The sequence below is a fragment of the Oncorhynchus clarkii genome, chromosome 1 (genome assembly GCF_045791955.1).
Source record: "Oncorhynchus clarkii lewisi isolate Uvic-CL-2024 chromosome 1, UVic_Ocla_1.0, whole genome shotgun sequence".
NCBI classification, from domain to species: Eukaryota; Metazoa; Chordata; class Actinopteri; order Salmoniformes; family Salmonidae; genus Oncorhynchus; species Oncorhynchus clarkii.
Window position 1 is genome coordinate 76,994,156 of NC_092147.1, and position 22,884 is coordinate 77,017,039.

The following is a 22,884-nucleotide window of genomic DNA, read 5'->3' on the forward strand; positions in this document are numbered from 1 at the left end:
TGGTACCCAGCCCATACATCTGGTACCCAGCCCATACATATTGTACCCAGCCCATACAGCTGGTACCCAGCCCATACATCTGGTACTCAGCCCATACATCTGGTACCCAGCCCATACATCTGGTACCCAGCCCATACATCTGGTACCCAGCCCATACATCTGGAACACAGCCCATAGAAGTAGTACCCAGCCCACGCTTCTGCTACCCAGCCCATACATCTGATACCCAGCCCATACAACTGGTACCCAGCCCATACAACTGGAACCCAGCCTCTGCTACCCAGCCAATACCTCTGGTACCCAGCCCATACCTCTGGTACCCAGCCCATACCTCTGGTACCCAGCCCATACCTCTGGTACCCAGCCCATACATCTGGTACCCAGCCCATACATCTGGAACCCAGCCCATACATCTGGAACCCAACCCAGGCCTGCGCTGCACTGGTTGTAAATCAGATATGTTCTGTCCTGTTCTCGCCTCAAACACGAAGCAAAGCACTATGAAAATGATGTATCCAATGTTTCAGACTTAATGTGACCGTTTGCTAGGTCAGTTGAATCTGAGACAGCCGGAGAGGAGACAGGCAAACCATTACGGTCCGGAGGAGGAGTGAAGGAAGGGAGTGAAGGAAGGGAGGGAGGGAATGGAGGGAGGGTAGGAATGGAGGGAGGGATCTGTGAGGAAAGGCAGAGGGTCGGCTCCACTGATCCTCTCAAAGCCTCTCCCTGGCTGACCTGTAGGTCACCTTTAGAGGAGATTGTAAAGCAGGGTGAACAGGGTGCAGGTCTTCAGGGGGAGACTGAAGCTGTTATTTATGGATGTTTCATGCGAGCCCTTCATGGTGTGTGGATCTGGGAGGAATTATAGAGTTTGAATTGCAGTACCGTGACTGGGAAATAAATAGCTGGATATTCAGACCCAAAACAAAACATAACGCAACATGGCAGGCTTACCACAGTTAGATGGAAGGCCTGTGTTTGCCCTTGTGAAACTGGATGGTAGACAAGGATCCACAAGGATGTGACCAGGTATATTTAAAAAGACAAGATTGTGTCCATAACGGCCAAGAACAAGCTCCACATTTTTAGTTCTCACAGCATTTCGCCCTTCAAATGAAGAAGCTCAACAGAGGAGCTTACAAAAAAAGAAGTTTAGCTGGGGACAAGCATCGTTTCTCAAACAAGTAAAAACGCTCCCACCTGCTGTTTCCAGAATAAACAAACTGTTACGGGGACGGAGAAACAGAGTAGTAAGGCAGGTTTCTACACTCATGGAAAGCAGAATACCATCCAGGAAGATCACTGCAGAATTTTCCCCATTTCCCACCAGTAAACAGTGTTTGCTCCGCTGAGATTGATAGTTATGGACAAATGGGAAAGAGAGTCAGTTTACCCAGCTGAATCAGCAGGTGACTCCATCATAGCACTGAAATATGCTTGGGCCACCATTGTAATAGTCCAGGCTTTCTGTTCAACGCAAATAGAACATTAGGAGGAATGTGTTTGTTCTGACCGAGCTGCTATTGACAAAGGGTGAGAGTTAATAACACTGCAACACGTGCTAAGACTCAAGCTTCTGTCTTCCTTTCTAAACTTTAAACTTGGTTGAAAACAGAGGCACAGGTTACTGCAAAGTGAACCTATGTCCAATTAATAATTGACAATGATGGAAGGTGTGTGTTTGCATGTGTTTGTGTGTGTTGTCATGTATTTCTACATGTGTTGCTGAAGATGCAGGTTTATTTCATCTGTGTTCAGTCTCCCCTGCTCCCTCTTTGATGAAAGACTTTGTGGATGCTGATCTGTGTTCAGTCTCCCCTGCTCCCTCTCTGATGAAAGGCTTTGTGGGTGCTGATCTGTGTTCAGTCTCCCCTGCTCCCTCTTTGATGAAAGGCTTTGTGAGTGCTGATCTGTGTTCAGTCTCCCCTGCTCCCTCTCTGATGAAAGGCTTTGTGGGTGCTGATCTGTGTTCAGTCTCCCCTGCTCCCTCTTTGATGAAAGGCTTTGTGGGTGCTGATCTGTGTTCAGTCTCCCCTGCTCCCTCTCTGATGAAAGGCTTTGTGGGTGCTGATCTGTGTTCACTCTCCCCTGCTCCCTCTCTGATGAAAGGCTTTGTGGGTGCTGATCTGTGTTCAGTCTCCCCTGCTCCCTCTCTGATGAAAGGCTTTGTGGGTGCTGATCTGGGTTCACTCTCCCCTGCTCCCTCTCTGATGAAAGGCTTTGTGGGTGCTGATCTGTGTTCAGTCTCCCCTGCTCCCTCTCTGATGAAAGGCTTTGTGGGTGCTGATCTGTGTTCAGTCTCCCCTGCTCCCTCTCTGATGAAAGGCTTTGTGGGTGCTGATCTGGGTTCACTCTCCCCTGCTCCCTCTCTGATGAAAGGCTTTGTGGGTGCTGATCTGTGTTCAGTCTCCCCTGCTCCCTCTCTGATGAAAGGCTTTGTGGGTGCTGATCTGGGTTCACTCTCCCCTGCTCCCTCTCTGATGAAAGGCTTTGTGAGTGCTGATAAACCACACAGCCTTTTCCTCCCAGGTATTATAAATATTCTTTATCTCCTCACTGCTCCCCACAGCGTATGAAATCCCCCAGATTGGAAAATAAATACAGCGCATTAAAACCTTAGATATGAAATTGATTAATTTCTCCCCCTTAAATAGCATTATGACACCCAGCGCCATATATCACTCTGAGACGGAAGGAGAGGTGCGTCCGGGAGTCTTACAGATGCTCGTTGCTGTCGGCTCATCGGCTTTACGACGTTACGCGGATGTTGTATAGATGTGATTGATGCTGATGAGTTACCTCTTGTTTTATACTGTGGCCCGGTTATTTTGAGCCACAGTATAAAACAAGAGAGGAGGAGGGGGAACTGGAGTGTGATTTACCTTCTAGGCTGGTAGTTCACTCTATGGTTATTATAGACTCAAGATTGGGGTATTTTGCCCTTACATTGTGTCGTTCAACTCTTGACTCAGGTTGTGTGGTGTGCTTCTAACAGGCCTGTTTTACAGAGAGCCCTCAGGTCACTGATGAATAACAGCTCCAGACATCCTTTATCAACGGCAGGGGAGGGTAGGGGACAAATGACTGGAGCCCAGGACCTATTTCACTCCCGTTTGGCCTTAGGCTCACTGGCGTATCACACACACCTGTAAGGGGTCACGAGCTTAGGAGGCTCCCAACCCCATGAAATTAGCTTTAAAACAGCAACATTTTCTCTCAGCCTCATGGCCAAATGTGTAGAATAGCAGGAACTTAGCTCAGGGATTCTTGAAAGTCGGAGAATGTCTGGCAGGGAAACTATTTTGATAGTTAGAAAAAATGTATTGTTGCATTATTTGAGCTTAAAATGTACATTTAGCAGAATTTTCTGTGGCAAATATTGGTTTTGGAAATTCTTTTAATCCTTTAAATATTATTCATTTCCATGTCGGCTCTATGCCTGGAAATGCCCTTGTCCGGAGCAAAGGATCCCAACTCCAAAATCTCCAAAAACGTTTTTAAAATCCTAAAAACCTGTAGTAAAGGATATTAACTTGAGATAACCCTCTGTGACTTTAAATAATATTTCTCTCAAAACTGTGATTCCTGAAAGATGTGTCCAGAGATTTAGTCAACTCTGTCAGATTAGTCTAAAATCCTAAACAGGGTCAGCTATGCCATAATGCCCCATTATTCATGTCCTCATTACATGTAGTCCAACAAGGTCACTCATGGTCTGGAAAGTTCCCTACTTTTAATTTAAACAAACAATATTGGAATCATCATGTCATAACCATAAACTGTTAACATCTGCCTGATAGATTACTATAGACATACTATAGGCCAAGGCAAAATACCCACACAAGACGTTTGATTTGCTTTTTTAATGACATGCCATATAACCTAACCCTACTCTTTCATAGTGTGTACTTTGGATAGCTTGTCTTCCATCAACCACTCTGATGACAATAACTTATGTTTGTGCGGTTTTCATTGAAAACTCATCTGATTTTAAACTAATAAATGCAGATGATCTTACATCTGCTAGCAATATGTGCCTCCAATGACCTTCGTCTTGCTGATCTTATCCAGATGCAGGGTTTGTAATGAAATGTTATATTTCTCTGGGTAAATAACAGACTGTCACTTGTTTGCCTGACTTTTACCAGATGTCAATAATTGCAGCTGTTTTTTTGAAGATTCTCATAAAAGAGAATGTCTTTAAAACGTTGTGTTTGAAGAGAACATCAGAAAGACTTAAGTTCATCTCGCTTGTTCCAAAGACAATAATTCACCTCCAACCAACTCTCTACGAGGGGCTGGGTGTGGGATGGAATCCACGAAACACACCGTCTCACAAGAGTTGTGTGAGACATTACTCACCTCAGAAGAGTTGAGGATCCTTGAGAGTGAAATACAGTTCAGCAGTTATCTAGAAGCTGTGTTAAAAACGTCATCTCCACTTAGCGCACGTTGGCTAACTGCTCCATTGAGAAAGGGCTTTAAGTCCCTGCGTTATCCATCTGTTCAGGTTACAGGTAAGGCAAAATGGGCCAACCTCCTCATGCTATGTCTATTAAACAGAAATGTAACACTGCTTTAGATAAATCACACTAACCATTCCAATCATTCTTCATTTAGTGTGTGTGCCCTTCCTGCAGCCGAGTCTCTATTTTGGGGGAATTTAATCAAATTCCACCACTTTCCATACAATTCAAATGTAATAAGCTTATCAAAATGCGGAATCAAACCTTTGAAACTCCCTCCTGCACACCTTTTCCTAATGGATTTGGCCAAAATACACCTGTCCAGAAAAAAAACACAGGTCCAGAACTCGCTGTTACACAATAACTGTCCAAATTAGGAATGAAATCCTATGATGAATACACTCATTCATCAGCAAGTCTGACAGTTGAAACAATTGTATTATTTAATATACAATTATGCTAAATAGTCCATGTGGAGCAACACCAGATGTTACTTAATTAACCTTTATGTGAAGATACCGTTCCATTTCATTGTTTCTCACCTTCAGGAGCTCAAAATGGGAGAAACATGAAAATAACAAGAAAATCTATTCTGAGTTGGATGACGATAAACGCAGTAGCGTTAGCTGGGGGGAAAATCACTAATCTAAGGGGTTACTGCTAACATAGGGTATGTGCCCATGCAGTATAATAGCACCATCTACTATTGGGGTGAGTCTATTCCTGGAGGCAGAATTGAGCGATTTCCGCTAGATGGGCCAGCTGCAAAGTAAAAATTCATGATTTTGGTCTTAATTTGAGGTTAGGGTTAGCAGTGTGGTTAAGAGGGCCTCCCGGGTGGCGCAGTGATCTAGGACACTGCATAGCAGCGCTAGCTGTGCCACCAGAGACTCTAGGTTCGCGCTCTGTCGCAGCCAGAGCCAGACGTGACCGGGAGGTCCGTGGGGCGACGCACAATTGGCCTAGCGTCGTCCGGTTTAGGGAGGGCTTGGTCGGTAGGGATATCCTTGTCTCATCGCGCACCACACATTGGTGCAGCTGGCTTCCGGGTTGGAGGAGCGCTGTGTTAAGAAGCGTGTTTCGGAGGACGCATGGCTTTCGACCCTCGTCTCTCCCGAGTCCGTACGGGAGTTGTAGCGATGAGACAAGATAGTAATTACTAACAATTGGATACCACGAAATTGGGGAGAAAAAAGGGGGTAAAAAAAAAAAGCAAGGCTTAAAATCAAATTTTATGACTTGGCTGTACCAGCTAGTAGACTCCAAAACAAGATTCATGTCAAAAAACGCTAACCAGCTTCTACTATATTAATAACAGAAATTATGCATTCAGAGCATAAGTTGTCTCCCGAAACTCACTATCAATTTCACTAAAGCCAGATGTGGACTGGCCGGCAGGCAGCAACTGTTAGAGATTTGTGGTGGAGCCAGTAAATCTTTTATGAAAGAGAGACCTGGAGAACACACACAACCACTAGGAATTTTCAGAGGTAGATTATCAGATCATACCCAATACCCATAGATGGAGATAGTAAACACAATTCAGAAAGTCATATATTGGAGGCAAACTAGTAATACCCTTTTCAAACTACTGACACTAGCCGAGCCAAGATAAGCCAAGCTGTACTGCGTTGGCCTGGCTATACATCCACTGTAGCTGCTGGAACTGTGCTGGAAAGGAGCCTGTGAAAAGGCCTAACCCATGGACCAATAGGGAATACAGCAAGACAAGGAATTGCTTTTCAGAATGTCCATATTTCATAACAAGGCCACGCTAAACTCTGGACATATTCTTTGTTGTGTGATTTCCAACAATGCCTTCAGTATTTGTTTGAGTTGGCCACATATGTTTTGCATTTCAAGTTGTGAAAAAGACCTGCTTTTTCACACCCACGCTGCAGTGTCTACACACAACATTGAATGCTGTGGGCGATCTCGGTATCAAGCCTGGATTCCAGGGTGTCACCATCGCCATGGAAAACAATATGCTAATGAACTGCATTTAAGGTACACACCTCCACCAGGCCCTGCAGCAGCTCTTCCTGTTCCTGGTCGACACCTACATCCAGCGCCACAGCAATCGAGGCAAAGGGACGGCTGGCCATCTGCTGTCGCTCCCGCATGAGCTGCTGTAGACGGGAATAAGGAGGGAGGGAGAGAGAAGGGAGCAGAAGAGACAAACAGTAGGAGGGGTGGGGGAGAAAGAGGCAGAGGGGAAGAGAGGAGGGAGGAAAACTTAATAATGAGGAAGTGGCAGATGAACAAAGCCTCTGAGTCAGACGCTGAGCAGCTCTTTATCGGCGTGTGCTCCAAACACCCCGAAGAAAACAAACACAAACGGAGACAGGGTGGGAACAATAGTGTCGACAGGCAGGGCCTGGCTGGATAGGGACCACACAGACACACAGTACAGATAAGAGCTGGTACACACACCTCTCTCTCTCATGTGTATGACTGTACACCCATACACTCATGCACACACACAAAGATACACACAAAGACACACACAGAGAGACACGTAAAACACGGACGTACACCCACACAGAAAAACGTATTCACTTTCCCAAGCTTTTTCCGCTTCAATAAAGTTAGTTAGTTATTGGGCTTTTGTTTCTAGTGTTCTTGTTTTAGCTTGGGGGTAAGCACCTGTTCTATGCAAATCAGAGCAGTTATGCATAATGTTAGGCTTACATCGTCAATGTGTTCCTCATTGAGCTTCAGTAGAAAGTCTTGCTTGAGACATACCGTATTGGACAGTGGTAATAGGCTATTGGGGTTGGGCGGTATGCAGATTTTTTTATACCGTTCATGTACCCCCAGGGTAAACGGAATTACCGACAGTACACACAAGGGGTGCGATTTCTTTCCAAACGTAAACAACCCCCCTCCACAAAAAAACAAATTTGGGCTGCAGGGATCTTGATTCAGAAGGAGAATGATTGTCTCTGTGGCAACCAAGAAGCTTGATCTTGCAAGCTAGCCACTTAGCTAGCAAGTTATCAAACCAAATGCATAGCCGCAGCGATGAGCTGGAGATCATTTCCTTCCTCCCCTCCCCTCGAGCTGTAGGGCGCCCCAAACGATATTGATGACAGTATTGAAAATCATACCGTCCGGATTTCATAATACCCCAGTATACACGTAATTGTTTTTTTGGGGGGGGGTAGCTTTTATTTATTCGCACCAAACAAAACAAGTGAAAGACAAAACAGTACAGATGAAAAAAAACTATGAGAGGTTGGAAACCCAAAAGGGAAATGAAAACCACTATAACCACTACTATATACAAATATAGTTCAAAAAAAAGTTTGTTCAATCAGTTAAACAGAGCATACTAATTACAAACGTACATGATACAATCAGTATATAAGAAAAAACATGTTTGATTATGTGTGTGTGAGAGAGTTAGGCTACATGGAGGAGACTACTGGGTAATTTGGATCATCAGGCTGAACCCTAGTCTACGCTTAAACTTACTGAGGGATGACGATGTTTTGGCAATGTGAAGATAGAGGTTCCGTCCTCTAGACTAGATAATTGACTATGTGAGGTGTGGTAGTGGGGAGGGTGAAGGTTATCGCTGTGTCTTGAGTTGTATGAATGGATTTGGGAATTAACCTGAAAGAATCCATTGAAGGGTTTAGGTAGGCTGTCTGGGAGGTATGTGTATTTGTAGACAGACAACGTATTGAGTTTCTTAAACAGAGGGGCAGATGAAGCCAAGTAGTTAGAGGTGGTGGCTAGTCTTGCAAATGTCTTCTGTGTAATGAGTAACTTGTGTAGGTAGGAAGCATATTATGTACTGGCCCAGACAAAATTGCAGTTAGTGAGATTGGGTAAATTAAGCTGTAGTATAGTGTTAAGAAGCAAGCCTAATTAACAAAACAGACTTCACCACTTTGCTGCAGACAAAGTTAATATGATCTTTCCTGGACAACTTTTCATCAACGAGAACATCTAGTGACTGAAGTCTGCTTCATTTCAATCTCACGAATTGAGATTCTGGCTCTTATTATTTTGGCAATATTTTGAATTCTTACCAATGAATACAATGAAGTTGGATTTTTTTTAACATTTAAAGATAATTTGTTTATCTGAAACCATTCAGAAAACTTGACCATGCCTGAGTTGGTTTCATTGATTTGTGAATCGAAATTCTTGTGTGATAAAATCAAGTCGTATCATCACTGTAGAAGACACAGCAGCTAGGTCATTGATATAGATTAGGAATAACAAAGGTCCAAAGATCGAACCCTGTGGAACGCCACAGGATATCATGGCCCTGGTAGATGCACAGCCATTTGCATATACAAATTGTTCTCTATCATAAACATAATTATATATCCATTTATATGTATAATCATGAAAACCGTAACAATGCAATTTAGCAAATCATGTTTAATGATCAACTGTGTAGAACACTTTGGATAAATCTAGAAAGATACTAAGAGCGTATTCATTGTTGTTCAGGGATGTAAAGATTTCATCCACAAGTTGTAATATCTGTGGAGTAGTTTTTACAAAAACCATATTGGTACGCATATAGAATACAGTGTTGGTTTTAAATGTTTAAACATTCTTTTATACACCAGTTTCTCTAGGACTTTAGAAAAACATGGTAGTACAGATATTGGGAGATCATTTGTAAAAGATCTTGGATCCCCAGATTTAGAGGGTGAAAACGTTGACATTTTTAAAAAATATTTTGGAATAATACCAGTTTTCATTGATTTGGTGAAGATATACGTTAGAGGCTCAATAATCGAGGACGACACCAATTTCACAAAAGAGGCACAAATCTCATGATTTGCTGCTGAAATCTTTAAGTTACCAATGACCTCCATCACCCCTTAAACAGTATATCAGGTGGATCAAACAGAAGCAAAAAGGAATGCCCATTAATGTAATCCAAGGGCTTTCCATACATTTTTCAGATTTTCTTTGAAAGAGAGGAACCCACATTCACAAAAACATTATTCAATTCACATGAGATAACATCAGGATCACTATCGGTCATATTTCCATTCAATTGTAGATTGAGATGGGATAGCTGTAGAATATTTTTTCTTATTCAACAGATGATGACTTTCCAAGTTGACTTTATATTGTTTAAATTATTCATGTAGACGGTTACATTTGTTGTTATAATTTTTGTAATTGGCAGAATTCAGGGGGGTGTAATCTGTAAAAAAAAAAAAAAAAATGTTTTTTTAAATATATATATATATATATTTTTTTTACTGAGGATTTGTTTTAGACCAGTTATAAACCAAGGTTTCCAGAACCCATCTGGTGCTCTCATACTACGTAGGTCTGACTAATGGGAAGCAATGGTAAAATACAGAATTGAAGGAGAAAAGTCTGGTAAGCAGACTCCACATCGAGATGATTATAAAATGTTTCCAATTAAATATCATCAACCAACATCTTAAAAGCACTCAGAATTACTTTAGTTAAATATTCTACATTTAATGTTACTATCCATTCCCACCTGTTCATTTCCAGCTGCCAACGAGAAGTGGAATATTGGAAAGTGGTCAGAAATGTCAGTATAAAGTATACCTGATTTAGTGTACAAATATTATCAATAAGGATGGCAGAGGAACTGGTCACGCTTGTGGGCTTGTAGATTAGGGGATACAGATAGCTAGAAAGTATTTAAAAAGTCGGATGTAGTGAGTGGTTTTCATTTTTTTAATCAATTAATGTTATCACCCAATAGAAAACACACTTTATCTCATTATAAATAAAATCCAAGGTTGATGCAAGGACATCAATACAACTACCAATGTCCGATAGACACCTCCAATTACCACTGTTTTACCACTAAATTATAAATTAACAGGCGGGATCTTCCATGGAAAGCAATTCAACATCAGATGTAAGTGTGAGGTCCTCACTTGAAAATAATTGAAAACTTTTGTGAACAAAAACGGACACCTCCCCCACTTTTGATGTTCTACGGTGGTGAACAACATTATAAGGAGACATTGTTGTCAATTCAGTTAACCATGTTTCTGAAATGGCAATTCATGTTTTTAGGAAGAGTGCAAACGTTCAAATGAAAGGTCGAGAATAAGCTTGTCTTGGAATAAGATAAACATTTTAACAACCTGTATAGTAGTCTAACATTCTAATAGTCACATGATAGACTAATCTCTGGTAAATTTCACGAAAGTTAAATCTGGATCAACATACACTCAGTGGATCGCTCCTACAGACAGTGATTCACGTGGCTGTGGATTGCTATATAACGCAGGCAGAATGTGATCGTCGGTGCCAGGCGCGCAGGTTCCAGTATCTCAGAAACGGCCGGCCTCCTGGGCTTTTCACACATGACAGTGTCTAAGGTTTACTGAGAATGGTGCGACAAACAAAAAACATCCAGTCAGCGGCAGCCCTGTGGGCGAAAACACCTCATTGATGAGAGGTCGAAGGAGAATGGCAAGAATTGTGCAAGCTAACAGGCAGGCCAAAAACAGGCAAATAACGTGCAGAACGGCATCTCAGAATGCACAACTTGTCGATCCTTGTCACAGATGGGCTATTGCAGCAGACGACCGCACTGGGTTCAACTCCTATCAGCTAAAAACAAGAAGAAGCAGCTCCAGTGAGCATGCAATCACCAACACTGGACAACTTAGGTTTGGAAAAACATTGCCTGGTCCAACAAATACCGGTTCCTGTTGCATCATGCTGATGGCAGAGTCAGGATTTGGAGAAAGCAGCTTGAGTCCATGGCCCCATTCTGTCTGGTGTCAACGGTACAGGCTGGTGTAATGGTGTGGGGAATGTTTTCCTGCACACGTTAGGTCCCTTGATACCAATTGAGCAATGTATTCATGCCCCAAAGAATTCAGGCTGTTCTAGCGGCAAAGGGGGTTAAACCCGGTGGTAAATGGGTGTTCCAAATAAACTGCGTCTATATATCGTAAGCTATGTTAATATCAAATGGATTAAAGAGCAGGTTATCAGGGTTGACATCCTGTCCACATAAGAGAGATAGAAACACAGTGGGAATCAACTAGAGAGTGGAGGGAAACATAGAAATGCATGCCTCATGTCCGATACAACCATACATTTGTGTCAGTCTCATCAATAGGGGTGCACTTCTGAAGGAATGCACCTTGACAATGGCTTCAGAGGTTCATGACATTTAGAGCAATGTGTGTTTTTGGTCATGTGCTTAGGTGAAACACATGACCGAAAACAATGTTCAATAAATATGTAGGTGTGTGTTAAATCAAATTAATCCATGTGATAGACCAGAGAACTACAGCCAAGTCACCTGCCATAGGCCTACGAGGGGGGTGGGGTGAACAACCAGCTGGTCGTACTTCAGGTATGTGAAGTTGCCTCTCCTTCGTTCTTCAATGGCAGCAGTTCCTTTTGAGGCGTACCTTTTCAGAGAAGTCTGGATTGATGAAGAACTTAGTTACCCTCAGGCACTTGGCTCTCTTGAGAATCTCCTCGTCTTTGTACCTGGGCAGTCTCCCCAGTATAGATGATGGCCGTCCATCATGTCTTTCCTGTGTGCCATCTCCATCTCAATAAACTTCGGGGTCCAGTTTAGGGAGATCTGCCAGGAGTATCCTTGCCTTGATTTCTGTGTAATGGCAAGTTTCAGTTTTAACGTCTTTGATTCAAATTTATAAAATGTTGTTTCGCCTGGATTCATTTCCCAGGTAATTTTCTTTGGAAAAGAGTTTGTCTAGTGTTGTTTGGAATTTAGCAAAATCATCTAAGAGGAATATGAATGCAGCCAGGCTGGTGACATTCGTGTCCTTTAGCACATCCACTTCTGACTGTGTAAAATCCATACTGTGTTCAAAGTCCATTACATCCCGAACAAGATCATCAACCCTTTTGTTGGTAGAATCTATAAAAAGAGTTACAGTAAGGATTTCAAGTTATTTTCTTGTAGATCAATTAGATCAGTGGTCACCAACCTTTTCTGAGTCAAGATCACTCTCAGTCAAAATGCAAGGAGAGATCTTCTGCTCAGATTTTTTTTTTACATGAATTAAAAAACGTAAGCCTACGCAACAATAACCTATTAAAAATAGTTCTGTAGCAATGAGGTTTGTGCAGTAAGCTATAGGATCAATACATTATCACAATATATTGGCTTTCCTTGAATTGTACATTGACCCAGGAGCATCGCAAGTCATAATGAAAGTAATCTAATTTATGGCCCCCGAATGCCTCTGTCGATACGATAGCTATTGTATACAGTAATCATGTGTCTATGACCCAGAGTTATACTGTTAGCACTGAGGTGGTGTGCCCTAGTATGAAGTCTGCTGTGTGCAGCTCACACCGCACTATCAACTCAAACATACATATCAGTCATGTCTACTTCTGATAAGCCTCCCAGTAAAACAATCAAAACTATCAAGCATTTGGGGCGGCAGGTAGCCTAGTGGTCAGAGTGTAGGGGCGGCAGATAACCTAGTGGTTAGAGTGTAGGGGCGGCAGGTAGCCTAGTGGTTAGAGTGTAGGGGCGGCAGATAGCCTAGTGGTTAGAGTGTAGGGGCGGCAGGTAGCCTAGTGGTTAGAGTGTAGGGGCGGCAGATAGCCTAGTGGTTAGAGTGTAGGGGCGGCAGGTAGCCTAGTGGTTAGAGTGTAGGGGCGGCAGATAGCCTAGTGGTTAGAGTGTAGGGGCGGCAGATAGCCTAGTGGTTAGAGTGTAGGGGCGGCAGGTAGCCTAGTGGTTAGAGTGTAGGGGCGGCAGATAGCCTAGTGGTTAGAGTGTAGGGGCGGCAGGTAGCCTAGTGGTTAGAGTGTAGGGGCGGCAGATAGCCTAGTGGTTAGAGTGTAGGGGCGGCAGATAGCCTAGTGGTTAGAGTGTAGGGGCGGCAGGTAGCCTAGTGGTTAGAGTGTAGGGGCGGCAGATAGCCTAGTGGTTAGAGTGTAGGGGCGGCAGGTAGCCTAGTGGTTAGAGTGTAGGGGCGGCAGATAACCTAGTGGTTAGAGTGTAGGGGCGGCAGGTAGCCTAGTGGTTAGAGTGTAGGGGCGGCAGATAGCCTAGTGGTTAGAGTGTAGGGGCGGCAGGTAGCCTAGTGGTTAGAGTGTAGGGGCGGCAGATAGCCTAGTGGTTAGAGTGTAGGGGCGGCAGATAGCCTAGTGGTTAGAGTGTAGGGGCGGCAGGTAGCCTAGTGGTTAGAGTGTAGGGGCGGCAGATAGCCTAGTGGTTAGAGTGTAGGGGCGGCAGGTAGCCTAGTGGTTAGAGTGTAGGGGCGGCAGATAGCCTAGTGGTTAGAGTGTAGGGGCGGCAGATAGCCTAGTGGTTAGAGTGTAGGGGCGGCAGGTAGCCTAGTGGTTAGAGTGTAGGGGCGGCAGATAGCCTAGTGGTTAGAGTGTAGGGGCGGCAGATAGCCTAGTGGTTAGAGTGTAGGGGCGGCAGGTAGCCTAGTGGTTAGAGTGTAGGGGCGGCAGATAGCCTAGTGGTTAGAGTGTAGGGGTGGCAGGTAGCCTAGTGGTTAGAGTGTAGGGGCGGCAGGTAGCCTAGTGGTTAGAGTGTAGGGGCGGCAGATAGCCTAGTGGTTAGAGTGTAGGGGCGGCAGATAGCCTAGTGGTTAGAGTGTAGGGGCGGCAGATAGCCTAGTGGTTAGAGTGTAGGGGCGGCAGGTAGCCTAGTGGTTAGAGTGTAGGGGCGGCAGATAGCCTAGTGGTTAGAGTGTAGGGGTGGCAGGTAGCCTAGTGGTTAGAGTGTAGGGGCGGCAGGTAGCCTAGTGGTTAGAGTGTAGGGGCGGCAGATAGCCTAGTGGTTAGAGTGTAGGGGCGGCAGGTAGCCTAGTGGTTAGAGTGTAGGGGCGGCAGATAGCCTAGTGGTTAGAGTGTAGGGGCGGCAGGTAGCCTAGTGGTTAGAGTGTAGGGGTGGCAGGTAGCCTAGTGGTTAGAGTGTAGGGGCGGCAGGTAGCCTAGTGGTTAGAGTGTAGGGGCGGCAGGTAGCCTAGTGGTTAGAGTGTAGGGGCGGCAGGTAGCCTAGTGGTTAGAGTGTAGGGGCGGCAGGTAGCCTAGTGGTTAGAGTGTAGGGGTGGCAGGTAGCCTAGTGGTTAGAGTGTAGGGGCGGCAGGTAGCCTAGTGGTTAGAGTGTAGGGGCGGCAGGTAGCCTAGTGGTTAGAGTGTAGGGGCGGCAGGTAGCCTAGTGGTTAGAGTGTAGGGGCGGCAGGTAGCCTAGTGGTTAGAGAGTTGGACCAGTAAACAAAGAGTTACTGGATCGAATCCCCGAGCTGACAAGGTAAAAATCTGTCATTTTGACCCTGAACAAGGCAGTTGACCCTCTATTCCCCGGTACGCCATCATTGTAAATACGAATTTGTTCTTAACAGACTTGCCTAGTTAAATAAAGTTGTTTTTTTAATCCCAGAAAAGTGCTAAAATAACCCACATTAAACATATGTAGCCTAAGATACAAGGTTCATGAAATGTATAACTTGCTAGTAACAGATGACATTCATATACTGACAATCTCTGAAACTCACTTAGACAATACCTTTGATGATATAGTGGTAGCATCTACAGAAAAGACAAATGCCAAAAGGGGTTGTGTTGCTGTTACCATTAAAAAGTTTGGACACACCTACTCATTCAAGGGTTTTTCCTTATTCTTACTATTTTCTACAATAATGGTGAAGACATCAACACTAGGAAATAACACATATGGATTCATGTAGTAAACAAAATATTGTTAAACAAATCAAAATATATTTTATATTTAGGATTCTTCAAATTAGCCACCCTTTGCCTTGATGACAGCTTTGCACACTCTTGGCATTCTCTCAACCAGCTTCATGAGGTAGTCACCTGGAATGCATTTCAATTAATAGGTGTGCCTTGTTAAAATGTAATTTGTGGAATTTCTTTCCTTCTTAATACATTTGAGCCAATCAGTTGTGTTGTGACAAGGTAGGGGTGGTATACAGAAGATAGCCCTATTTGGTAAAAGACCAAGTCCATATTATGGCAAGAACAGCTCAAATAAGCTAAGAGAAACGAGAGTCCATCATTACTTTAAGACATGAAGGTCAGTCAATCCGTAAAATGTCAAGACCTTTCAAAGTTTCTTCAAGTGCAGTCGCAAAAAACATCAAGTACTTTGATGAAACTGGCTCTCATGAGGACTGCCACAGGAAAGGAAGACCCAGAGTTACCTCTGCTGTGGAGGATAAGTTTGTTAGAATTAACTGCACCTCAGATAGCAGTCCAAATAAATGCTTCACAGAGTTCAAGTAACAGACACATCTCAACATCAACTGCTCAAAGGAGACTGCGTGAATCAGGCCTTCATGGTCGAATTGCAGAAAAGAAACCACTACTAAAGAACACCAATAATAAGAAGAGACTTTTGTGGGCAAAGAAACACAAGCAATGGACATTAGACCGCTGCCATGTCCTTGTGAGACGCAGAGTAGGTGAACCGATGATCTGCGCATGTGTGGTTCTCATCGTGAAGCATGGAGGAGGAGGTGGGGATGCTTTGCTGGTGACACTGTCAGTGACTTATTTAAATCCAAGGCACACTTAACCAGCATGGCTACCACAGCATTCTGTAGTGATACGCCATCCCACCTAGTTTACGCTTAGTGGGAATATCATTTGTTTTTCAACAGGACAATGACCCAAAACACACCTCCAGACTGTGTAAGGGCTATTTGAGAGTGGTGGAGTGCTGCATCAGATGACCTGGCATTCACAATCCACCAACCTCAATCCAATTGAGATGATTTGGGATGGGTTGGACCGCAGAGTGAAGGAAAAGCAGCCAACAAGTGCTCAGCATATGTGGGAATTACTTCAAGACTGTTGAAAAAGCATTCCTCATGAAGCTGGTTGAGAGAATGCCAAGAGTGTGCAAAGCTGTCATCAAGGCAAAGGGTGGCTACTTTGAAGAATCTCAAATATAAAATATATTTTGACAGTGTTTAACACTGTTTTGGTTACCACATGATTCCATATGTGCTATGTCATAGTGTTGATGTCTTCACTATTATTTTACAACGTAGAAAATAGTAAAAATAAAGAAACACCCTGTAATGAGTGTGTCTAAACTTTTGACTGGTATGTATATTCAAAGCCACATTCCAGTAAACCCACACCCCACATCCCAAAAATAAGCTCAGCCAGTGAATTGGCAAACACACACAAGAAACACACCTGAATCACACACCAGTATGATAAACAGAGAGAAAGCAGAGGACTTGTTCCCTGTATGGATACTGGGTGCACTTACACTATTTGAGATTACCAACTCACAAGCTAGTGTTGTGGATACAGGCAGAATGCGTGGCCTTGTGAACATCTGTATATAGACCAAGCCTATAGGCTATATATCAATTATACAAATGCTGTTGCAATGAATTCACAAGGAATCCCACTTGTATGTGACTTAGATCTTAACAATGCTGTCTTAACCAGAGGTGCATACTTCTTCACGATGGCATATCTGTGTCAGGCAGTACAATGGTACTGTGTGTATAATGTTTTGATGTGGGCTGGAGTCGGTTTGTATAACCAGTCAATTAGACATTGCCCAAAGAGTAAGAGTCATGTTTGCATGTTAGCCCTATATCCTGACATGTGGTGGGTGGCTGTGAGCTACAGTAACTACAACAGAGTCCATGTCTGACATTTACTCTGCATTCCCAGTCAACACTACCTACCTATTAACCAGTGGACAGCATAAGTGTCAGTGCAGGCATGAATGAACAGAATACTACATCTGTAACTCATGGATTATGGCATGTTGCTAAGTGTAACATGTCTTTCTGCTTGCCTGCCTGGAACGCTAACCTGTCCTGCTGTGTCAGACTGTGTCTGTTAGCATGGCTGCTAGCTCGATGTCGATCACAGCACTGAGGTGTATGTGGTTAAAGGGAGCAGAGCGGTGTGTCTCTGTGTGTTAGCGTTAGCTCTTATCCTATCCCATCCGCAGGGTTGGTGTGAGGGACGGTGAGCTGGTCAAGGTGAGCTGGGTCGGGGAGGTAGAGGCTTGATTAATCGGTCTGGACACTCAGAGAGGCGATCATAAACAGGAAGGCGGAGGGGCTGGGGGGGAGGGAGGTGAGACCAGTAGATACTGTGCCCTGTTAGAGCATGTGTATTTTATCTCCCCTGACAAGTCCTTCACAAGGCAAGAAGGACAAGCCATTCAACTGCCTGTAAACGACCCATAAAATGCCTAATTAATTTCAGAATGATGTAAACAACGACAGGCAGACATGAGAGGGAAAGGGAGGTGAGGGGCAGAGACACTTTGAACCAATTAGGTCAAACCTATTTTTCACATGTGCACAAAAAAATAACAAACATCGTTAAAGTACCTTCAAGATGACATTTTGACGGCTGTATTGCAGGCTGGCAATGGCCCTCCAAGTGGTGATCAATGATTTAAATGGATTAAAATGGCAGCTGCCCAAAGCAAGAGTAGCTTAGGTGTACTAAATTCACACTTTGATACTCTCTAAACCTCTATGGGCTAGAACCCACCCCTTCAGCAGGGCACTGAGCGGCAAAGTTCAATAGGACACATAAATAAATACAAACACGCATCAAAACAACATCATCTGTGCTTTGGCTTGAGGAGTTGACCCGTTTTCAGAACATGAAAAATAGAATATGAAAAAAGTAATGATTTGGGGGCATAGCGAGTCATTGACAGGAGGTTGGCTTTTTGTCCAGCAAACCACTAATCTTCAGCGTGTATGTTTTAACAAACACAACACTCTAATGTAGTGAAATGCCAAGCTCCTTGAGAAGACATTCCTCATGCTATATTTCTACAGTGAGAGCCAGAAGACGATGGACCTGTGGTCCTGCCCACCTGCATCCTAAACTGGATTATTTAATCAATGATAGACTCCTCTGGGCTTATCCTGATTAATGTCGTAGTCAGGGATCAGAGAAGAACTGCAAACAAGACCTGTCCAACTCTTAATGAGACTCCCTGTGTTCATCAATACAGCCCTAATGAAGAGGAACGTGACATTTGGGTTGAGAACTATAATACAAACATCTAACGTCTGATTGAATCTTATCATCTGAGTTCTGAGTGTTCAAACTGAAGTTTTACACATCCACTAACAGACATTATGGTAGCTCTGAGTAGGATCATCCGATTCTCTAATAGAGGTGTGCTAGAATTGAACAAGATGGTCCGCTTTCCAACTACCAACCCACTAACTCACAAGCTAGTGTTGTGGATACAGGCAGAATGTGTGGCCTTGTGAACATCTGTATATAGACCAAGCCTATAGGCTATATATCAATTATACAAATGCTGTTGCAATGAATTCACAAGGAATCCCACTTGTATGTGACTTAGATCTTAACAATGCTGTCTTAACCAGAGGTGCATACTTCTTCACGATGGCATTTCTGTGTCAGGTAGTACAATGGTACTATGTGTGTATAATGTTTTGATGTGAGCTGGAGTCGGTTTGTATAACCAGTCAATTAGACATTGCCCAAATAGTAAGAGTCATGTTTGCATGTTAGCCCTATATCTTGACATGTGGTGGGTGGCTGTGAGCTACAGTAACTACAACAGAGTCCATGTCTGACATTTACTCTGCATTCCCAGTCAACACTACAGTGCCTTGCGAAAGTATTTGCCCCCCTTGAACTTTGCGACCTTTTGCCACATTTCAGGCTTCAAACATAAAGATATAAAACTGTATTTTTTTGTGAAGAATCAACAACAAGTGGGACACAATCATGAAGTGGAACGACATTTATTGGATATTTCAAACTTTTTTAACAAATCAAAAACTGAAAAATTGGGCGTGCAAAATTATTCAGCCCCCTTAAGTTAATACTTTGTAGCGCCACCTTTTGCTGCGATTACAGCTGTAAGTCGCTTGGGGTATGTCTCTATCAGTTTTGCACATTGAGAGACTGACATTTTTTCCCATTCCTCCTTGCAAAACAGCTCGAGCTCAGTGAGGTTGGATGGAGAGCATTTGTGAACAGCAGTTTTCAGTTCTTTCCACAGATTCTCGATTGGATTCAGGTCTGGACTTTGACTTGGCCATTCTAACACCTGGATATGTTTATTTTTGAACCATTCCATTGTAGATTTTGCTTTATGTTTTGGATCATTGTCTTGTGGGAAGACAAATCTCCGTCCCAGTCTCAGGTCTTTTGCAGACTCCATCAGGTTTTCTTCCAGAATGGTCCTGTATTTGGCTCCATCCATCTTCCCATCAATTTTAACCATCTTCCCTGTCCCTGCTGAAGAAAAGCAGGCCCAAACCATGATGCTGCCACCACCATGTTTGACAGTGGGGATGGTGTGTTCAGCTGTGTTGCTTTTACGCCAAACATAACGTTTTGCATTGTTGCCAAAAAGTTCAATTTTGGTTTCATCTGACCAGAGCACCTTCTTCCACATGTTTGGTGTGTCTCCCAGGTGGCTTGTGGCAAACTTTAAATTACACTTTTTATGGATATCTTTAAGAAATGGCTTTCTTCTTGTCACTCTTCCATAAAGGCCAGATTTGTGCAATATACGACTGATTGTTGTCCTATGGACAGAGTCTCCCACCTCAGCTGTAGATCTCTGCAGTTCATCCAGAGTGATCATGGGCCTCTTGGCTGCATCTCTGATCAGTCTTCTCCTTGTATGAGCTGAAAGTTTAGAGGGACGGCCAGGTCTTGGTAGATTTGCAGTGGTCTGATACTCCTTCCATTTCAATATTATCGCTTGCACAGTGCTCCTTGGGATGTTTAAAGCTTGGGAAATCTTTTTGTATCCAAATCCGGCTTTAAACTTCTTCACAACAGTATCTCGGACCTGCCTGGTGTGTTCCTTGTTCTTCATGATGCTCTCTGCGCTTTTAACGGACCTCTGAGACTATCACAGTGCAGGTGCATTTATACGGAGACTTGATTACACACAGGTGGATAGTATTTATCATCATTAGTCATTTAGGTCAACATTGGATCATTCAGAGATCCTCACTGAACTTCTGGCGAGAGTTTGCTGCACTGAAAGTAAAGGGGCTGAATAATTTTGCACGCCCATTTTTTCAGTTTTTGATTTGTTAAAAAAGTTTGAAATATCCAATAAATGTCGTTCCACTTCATGATTGTGTCCCACTTGTTGTTGATTCTTCACAAAAAAATACAGTTTTATATCATTATGTTTGAAGCCTGAAATGTGGCAAAAGGTCGCAAAGTTCAAGGGGGCCGAATACTTTCGCAAGGCACTGTACCTACCTATTAACCAGTGGACAGCATAAGTGTCAGTGCAGGCATGAATTAACAGAAATCTACACCTGTAACTCATGGATTATGGCATGTTGCTAAGTGTAACATGTCTATCTGAGGTGTGCTGGAATGGAACAAGACGCTCCACTTTCCTACTACCAACCCACTGTAACAGCAGATCTAGGGAAGTCTCTGTCATGACTTTGTCCAAGTGCACACGCCTCAGTATGTTGCCCTTGACGACCGTCAGGAGACAACACGTTGGGCATTGTTGAAGCTCTACACTGATGCAGACGCGACTGATATCCTTTCAATTATTCATTCATTATCTTCTTATTAAACACCCGTCCTCTGGCTGACGCTCGGCTTGGGATGGAGGAGTGATAGGATAGGCAGAGGTTATTGGCATTAAATATTTAAAACAGGCTATCTATTGGAGTGAATGAGAGGGGTCCCCTGAGATGAGCTGTGATTAGACAACAATACGGCGCTATTACACTGGACCCATTGAGTCACAAACACCACGACACCCCTAACTGCATCCCACATCGCCTCTGTATGCCACTGGGCATAATACGCAGAGGTGATAACAAACACCACGACACCCCTCCCTGCATCCCACATCGCCTCTGTATGCCACTGGGCATAATACGCAGAGGTGATAACAAACATAATTTCCGCCGTATTTCCAAAGTTTCCCAGCAACATTTGTCTACATGTTGAAAGAGACTGAGAAATCGCATCTGTGCAAACAAGGGCAAAGATATACCTGAGAGATGAAACAGTCAACTGAATGTTCTTAGAAGAGTCACTTTGGGCAAACAAATGGGTTTCAACTTTTTAAAAGTGGCTTTTGGATAAAGGTTTTAAAATGAAAAGCTAACTGACTGAGAAGTGGAACAGTCTTTATAACCATAATAGCCAATCAACAGTAGCAGTGACAGTGTGTTGAACAATTGAAAAATGGTTTAATCCTAAAACAGAATTTAGATGAATAATGCACAGCAGGAAATGTAACTTGTGTATTCAATGTTTAAAAGGACTTCCAACGTTTGTATAACTTCCACTTTAACATTCCTAACTTGATTTATCCTAACTAAAAATGTATTAACACCTAGAAAAATGTCCATTAAATATAATGCACAGAATAATTCACATTTCCCATTGCTGCAGGATTCATTTTCTGCAGTGAGAAACGGGTCAAATTAAGATCTGACATCTGTAAGTGTAAGAAGCAGGTTCCACAGGGCAGCTGCTGCACCATAAGGAGCAGGTTCCACAGGGCAGCTGCTACATCATAAGGAGCAGGTTCCACATAAATTCTCCTTCATTGTGTGTAGTAATGTGTGTGAGACAGAGATACATTATTGTGTTGTGTTTAATTCTGTTGAACTGGACAGCCCACACTGTGATCGATCCATTCCCATTCAGTAATGGTCTGCTAATTGGAGAAAATATTTTTCCTGCCGAAGTCCTGTCACATACCTATATCAGCTATAAACAAAATACGGTATGAAGAAGACAGGTTTTTGTCTAGATGTAAAAGGGATATTAAGAGAGGTAGAGAGAAGATGAGATAGAGAGAAGATGAGAGAGGTCGAAAGAAGATGAGAGAGAAGATGACAGATAGAGAGAAGATGAGAGAGGTAGAAAGAAGATGAGAGAGAATATGATAGATAGAGAGAATATGAGAGAGGTAGAGAGAAGATGAGAGGTAGAGAGAAGATGAGAGAGAATATGAGAGAGGTAGAGAGAAGATGAGGTAGAGAGAAGACAGGTTGAGAGAAGATGAGAGGTAGAGAGAAGATGAGAGAGAATATTAGAGAGGTAGAGAGAAGATGAGGTAGAGAGAAAATGAGAGAGAATATGAGAGAGGTAGAGAGAATATGAGAGAGGTAGAGAGAAGATGAGGTAGAGAGAAGATGAGAAGATGAGAGGTAGAGAGAAGATGAGAGGTAGAGAGAAGATGAGAGAGAATATGAGAGAGGTAGAGAGAAGATGAGGTAGAGAGAAGATGAGAGAGAATATGAGAGAGGTAGAGAGAAGATGAGGTAGAGAGAAGACAGGTTGAGAGAACATGAGAGGTAGAGAGAAGATGAGAGGTAGAGAGAAGATGAGAGAGAATATGAGAGAGGTAGAGAGAAGATGAGGTAGAGAGAAGACAGGTTGAGAGAAAATGAGAGGTAGAGAGAAGATGAGAGGTAGA

General features: G+C 43.3%; 1 protein-coding gene across 2 annotated transcripts in view; it reads right to left on the reverse strand.

The window, feature by feature from the left end:
- Nucleotides 1-22,884, reverse strand: part of LOC139412626 (attractin-like protein 1) — a 319,192-nt gene that overhangs the window by 46,325 nt on the left and 249,983 nt on the right. For both annotated transcript variants that reach the window (XM_071159320.1, XM_071159317.1), the window contains one exon: nt 6,482-6,595. In XM_071159320.1, the coding sequence (XP_071015421.1) occupies nt 6,482-6,595 (114 nt within the window). The remainder of the gene's footprint in view (nt 1-6,481; nt 6,596-22,884) is intronic.